Source organism: Orycteropus afer, unplaced genomic scaffold, assembly GCF_000298275.1.
Source record: "Orycteropus afer afer isolate SDZICR_OR568_19922 unplaced genomic scaffold, OryAfe1.0 scaffold00002, whole genome shotgun sequence".
Taxonomy (NCBI): domain Eukaryota; kingdom Metazoa; phylum Chordata; class Mammalia; order Tubulidentata; family Orycteropodidae; genus Orycteropus; species Orycteropus afer.
Window position 1 is genome coordinate 6,255,486 of NW_006921589.1, and position 6,000 is coordinate 6,261,485.

At 45.1% G+C, this 6,000-nt stretch overlaps 1 protein-coding gene across 1 annotated transcript in view; it reads left to right on the plus strand.

Moving 5' to 3' along the window:
• FARSB (phenylalanyl-tRNA synthetase subunit beta) overlaps window positions 1-4,630 on the plus strand; it is a 78,902-nt gene extending 74,272 nt beyond the window's left edge. Inside the window, exon 17 of the mRNA XM_007935619.1 lies at window positions 4,479-4,630. Within this exon, the coding sequence (XP_007933810.1) occupies window positions 4,479-4,630 (152 nt within the window). The remainder of the gene's footprint in view (window positions 1-4,478) is intronic.
• The last annotated feature ends 1,370 nt before the right edge of the window (window positions 4,631-6,000 follow it).

Genomic DNA, 6,000 nt, shown 5'->3' on the forward strand with positions numbered 1-6,000 from the left:
ACTTGTGATGGGCCGAATCCATAAAGTACCAGTAGTCCAGTGGCGGGGGGCTAAGATTGTTATCATGCCTGATAACCCTGTCTGATCCATTCAGATTGGGGGTCTGCTCAGTTGCCTCCCTTTAAGCTTCTACTTCCGAACCTTCATAAAATTATAGGAATGACTCTGTGTGTAAAGCCTCTCCCAACTCTGGGCCTATAATATTACTCTAAAAGAAAGACAGGGCAAAAAGAAACTGTGAAAGGTGTTTGGCAACGAGCAAGAGAGGGAGCTCCCAAACTCTTTGAAGGTCAATTAGCCAGAAAATGTGCTAAAGACTAGGTGCTGGGCTGGATTACGGCCCAAGAATTACCCCCAAGGTCCTCAAAGCAGCCCTGCCGTTTGAGGAGACAGGCAATTACAGCCCTGGAGGAGATGGTACAAAAGCTTTCATTAAGGCACTTACTTACACCCCACTACGTTTTGGAAATTAAATTCTTACTTGTGCTTAGCTGCTGTTTCTTTTGTTTGGGCTTCCACGTGTATTCCAACAGAGAACACTATTTTCCCAAAATCTGTTTTTTATGTGGGAAGTGGTTTTACTGTGCTGGATCCCAGCAGAGCTGACGTGTAAGGAGGTGGTGGAAAAGGAGGCTGCGAGGCTTTTTGCTGGGGAGAATTTTGGGCACAGGTGGAAAATTACAGTATTTATAAACCTTGATGTACCAGCAAACCAGGAACTCCATTTAGGCTTAAATGCATGAATAAAAGAAATGTGACATAGTTTGATTGTAGAATTTGAATATTAGAATTCCCACAAACAAGGCAACACAATTTTCCTTGAATTGGCAACTTTACGTTTCTAGATACAACATGCTGGTGTTTCTCCAAACCAAAACCAAACCAATGGCTGTCGAATCCATTCTAACCCATAGCGACCCTGACCCTATAGCACACAGTAGAACTGCCCCATAATCTTAATGGAAGCCGACTGCCGCGGAGCAGTGGTGGGTTTGAATTGCTGACCTTTTGATTACCAGCTGAGAGCTTCACCATTGTGCCACCAGGGCTCCTTAGGCTGTTTCTCCAGAAGTGTTTTTGTTTGTTTGTTGTTGATTGAAAGTAGCCTTTGGCTACCATGCATGTCTGATTGTTCACCAGCTGAGACCTTATTAAGGTTCCATTCAGATGTGGCTTCTTTTACTACTGGAAAGAGACTGATTGAAGATCTCTTGGTCCCAGCTACAGTGTTAAAGTTGCACTGACCACCTGAGTTACCAGCTAACCTCCTTCTGCTAGTGGTAGAGGTGCTCCTCTTGGAACTCAGGCCTAGCTGCTGCATTAGTGTGGGGTGTGCTCCCTTCATTTTGTTAGTGAAGCAGTTATTCTCTCTCTGCCATTCTTTGAATCCCTTCACTTCTGCCTGCAAAGTTGGGTTTGAACCATGAATGTTTTAAAAAGCAGTAAGGAATGCTTGCAGTTTAATCATTTTAGTTTTTGTTTCAGTATTTCTAATTCCCTTGCAATATCAGTCAAATTCCACCATTTTTAGGCTCTCTTGAACACTTGAAGGCCTTTTTATTTCTCTCTCAATGTGTGTCTTTGGAGACCAGAAGGTCAGCCTTGCTCTAGTTGAACAGAGGAGTCTAGAAGAAATCCATGTAAAGTGTTTAAAAAATCATAATCTGATCTAGTTAGAAATGAACAGTGGTTAAAATTGTCATCACAGATTAAAGTATGCCATTTTTAGCAAGTCAGAAATCCCATGATTGGACTTAATTTTTACATGTGGGTGGATAGAGCCTGGGTGTCACCAGTGGTTACACACTCAACCACTAGCTGAATGGTTGGCAGTCTGAACGCACCACAGGTGCCTTGGAAGCCAGGCCTGAAGATCCGTGTCCAAAAGGTCACAGCCTGAAAACCCTGTGGGGTGGTTCTGCTCTGTACCCGGCTCATCATGAGCCAGAAGCAGCTGGCTAGGAGCGCACAGCAACAGGGGAGGGTTAGCATGAGAGCGGGCACAGAGGCTTGCAGGGCGGCCTTCTGACCTCGGAGTGGGGGAGGGCCTGCAGGGACTCGATGGTCCGAGAGCTGGCTTGAGAGCTTTCCACACTCAGCTTTAGATGTGTTTCTAATAAAACATAATACTGAATTTCACTGCTCTTTGCTTTGCTTTGAAAAGAGCTTAACATTATATTTAGTGATACGAATATTTTTGTTTGACCACATACCTAACTGGTTAATGAACTAAAGCAAAGTTTGATCCAAATGTCTCAAGAGGTACAGCTTGACATTATCATGCTTACCAAGTTTTTGCTAAAAAGTGCTGATTCAGAAAGTTGTTTTATAAAGTAAGAACTCTAAGTTTTTGTCTCTTAGGCCTTATTTTGCTAACATTGTCAGGATGTCGGCATCTGGCTTAGCTTCTGAAATAGTCTGGTTTTGTGCTTCAGTAAAAATGAATCCAATCAAGTTGGAATTGAAGATAGAAGGAGGGGCTTGGGTCGAGGGAGGATTCTTAGATATGACAAGATTCTCAGGGAAGATCTTGAAACTGTCTTTCTGATTGGCCTTGAAGAAGAGGCTGGTGTCGTCTTCAGCTAGCGCAGTCTGTTCAGGTACAGTTCTACATAAGGCGGGGGGTGGGGGGGTGTGATGGAGGGAATGGCTTTCCAGTTCCCGTCCAGGTCTGCGATTTTTGATGGCATGGCCTTAGAGCACGGTCAGCATTTTATGCAGACTTCTCTTCATCTCTCATTGAAGATTTCCCTTTTTGAGGGGACGTGGGAATAGTTTGTTTTTTTTTTAAGTCAGACTTTCATTATGATAGAATTAAAATATGCCATCTTTATCATATTTAGTAGCATACATATTTCACTAAGGCTCTACATTATAAATAGGTTTGTTTTCTGTATTTTACTTGATTCCTCTCCCTGTCTGTCTCAGCAAGTGTGCATTCTGGCCCAATAAAGTGAATCCTGTGAAAGGCGGAACTCGGCGAGATTACCTGACCTCGGTGCGGTTGCTTGGTTTTCCCCAGTCTCACAAGCTTTCCACCTTTGACAGGATGCTGTCTTATCACTTTCCTATTGCTCCTTTTATTGGAAAATATTTTTGCATTTTCTTTCTCTGACAGGTTTCCACCTTACACAGGTTCTGGCTTTTGCAGGTTTTACTGTACTAAAATGCAATTCATTGAAATTCTTGCTTTAGCATTGACAATGAAGCAGAATTTCATTTGGGATATGTGCAAAACAGCCCACCTTCACTCCAGCCAGGCTGCTTTGGGGTTAAGAGTGACAGCTGGGGACATGCAGGTCTTTCCTCGGGACTAGAAGCAGCCTTTGCTGTGGATCTGGAAACACGTATCATCTTCTGGGGTCTTTCCAGTGCAGTTCTTAGTAATGTGACAGTAGCAGCTTCCCCAACCCCCCCCCCCCCCCAGCTGAGCTTGGAGTCATTGGGAGAGACTCTGCCGTTGACTTGCTCATAAATAATGCCCTCACTCTGAATGGCGGCCTGGAGCCTGCAGCCCGGCCCCACAGTGTGTTTATAGTTCACCCCATAGAGCGTTTCAGGGGGCTGGGGGGGAGCGACAGGCCTGACCCCTTCTCAAGTTGATGGTGAGAGAAATGAATCAGTTTTGTTTTTTGGTTGGTGTTTCTTATTAAGGCTTCCGTAGAGTGAGGAGCTTTGGTAAACTTGGGTCATTTAATGACTATGGAGGGGCCGTATGTTTTTTGTTGCATTGGTTCTTTTGTTTCCCCTTTAAGCTGTTTAAACTTCAACGATGGTTCCGTCTTGGTAAGCCACTCTCAGTGCACCGACCCTTAAACTAAGAGAGAACACTGCCCGGATGCTGTCTCGCAGGCGTGGGCCAGCCTTGGCCATGGCTTCCCAGGGGCTGCTCCGAAACTGCCTAGAAGGCTGTGTTTCAGATGGGACTGAGCTGCGGTGTGGCACCGTGGTCCATAAGCAGACGTGGCAGGTCCCCTCGGCCTGCAGATGACAGTGCAGGCATGTCTCGGTGGTACAGTGGAAGGGTGAGGTGGTGCGTAGCAATGAATTCAGTGTAGGCTTACCCAGCCGGTGTCTCCAGGGAGAAACCTCCTTCAAGGCAGTTTCCTCCTTGGCAGGCTCATCACTTTGCCTGTCTGTCTGTCTTTGCCCTTTTTCAGGTCAGTTCCGCTGCCAGGCAGAATTTCCCTAGGACGTCTCACTGTGCTCCTGCGGCTGCTTTTTCTTCACCCGTCCTGCCAGGACCTTTTTCAACAAAAACACAGGGGCCTTATTTTCCTCTTGCCCCTCATTTTCCTTGCAAGAGCTCCTTGGTGTTTATCAAATGCTTTTGCTACTAGGAAGTGTCAGGAAGCACTCTTTTCACAGCCAGTGCTTTGAAGAGTGGTTATTTTAAAGCAGACTAGTGGGCTTTTAGTGTTAAATGTCTACTGACAGTTTTGCCAGGAGAAACATTGATTTTTCTCTCTCTCTTTCAGGCTCTGCTTTCTTCCCTGGGCGGGGTGCTGAGATCTTTGCCTGGGGTCAGAGCATCGGGAAGCTGGGGGTCCTTCACCCTGATGTCATCACCAAATTTGAGCTGACCATGCCCTGCTCCTCCCTGGAAATCAATATTGAACCCTTTTTGTGAAGAGGGGCTCTAGTGTATGACTCTCCCAAGTATCCCTTTCTCCTCCCTGGTGTCCTTTACCGTCCTGCATAGGGGTCCTCCATTTGTGCTTAAATGCTTAATAAAGTAAAAACCACTGTCTGGCGCTCCGGGCAGGTGTCACCCTTTCACTGTGTCGAGCCAGCTTATGCAGTACATGAATGAGGCATCAGCTTGTGAAGTTCATGGGTGAGAGCCCAGTAGAGTGCCCCCGTAACACACTAGCCTGCAGACTAGTTCTCAGCATCCGAACGGCTCCTCGGCCGTGAGTGCTCCCTGCCCTCCCTGACTTCCACGTAACAGGATCCCATTCTTTTCCTGATTGCTGAGTCCTGGTCATTGATTAGAGCACATGTCGAATGAGCGTGAGCGTAACTAAGGGTTTAGTTTTTCTTTCCTACATTTGACATGTGCTCATCTTTGAGAAACAATAAAATAACAGCATTTTTAGAAAACTTCTAAGAATCATAGAATCAGTATTGTCAATTTAATACAAATTCACTCATGGTCCGACTGTTGGAGCCTCTGAAGTCTTTGGACTCATAGAGACACTGTGTGCAGAGAGTGAGCCACTGCCTGGCCCTGTGCTGTCCTCACAGTCGTTGCTGTGTCTGAGCCATTGCTGCAGCGACTGTCCTCCTCTCTGAGGGTCTTGCTCTTTTTTGCTGACACTCTACTTTACTAAGCATGATGTCGTTCTCCAGGGACTAGAGAATACAGGGCAGGTATTCAGAGTATTTGAGGTTGATCGGTATTTTTCGCACTGTGATTCTGAGCACGTACAACAAGCTGAAATGGATGAGTATTGACATCAGTGCAACATGAACATAGTGAAGCAGTGGAAACTCATTTCTGCCCTAGGCCATTCATGTTACTGTGATTGATCAGCTATAAAACCATGATTGTGAGAAGTGAAGCTTCTAGTTTATATCTTATTGTATAGGAATTATTAGATATCCTTCTCTGAAGCTAAGCTGCTGTCAATCCCTCGTCTTACATCCTAATTTCCTTTCAGACTTTGATCTAGAATCCTCCAGTAGGTCTATTGTGGACCTAATTCCTGGTATTGTTGATAAGATATGACACACAGTATAATTTTAAACTTTAAGGCCCAGTAGAAATAACTCAGAAAGATGGTAAGACAAGAATTATATCTATGGAGCTTTTACTGAGCCTATTACAAAACCCAGCCAAATTGTATCCTTGAATCAGAGGCACCAGTGTCCAATGTGGCAAGATTTGTGAACATACAAACTTCCAGCTGTTCCTTCCCAATCCTGAACAGAGTTTTCCAGATGAAGTAAGATGTACCCTTAGAAAAGAATGTATGTCAGACAACTTGTCTCCAGTAT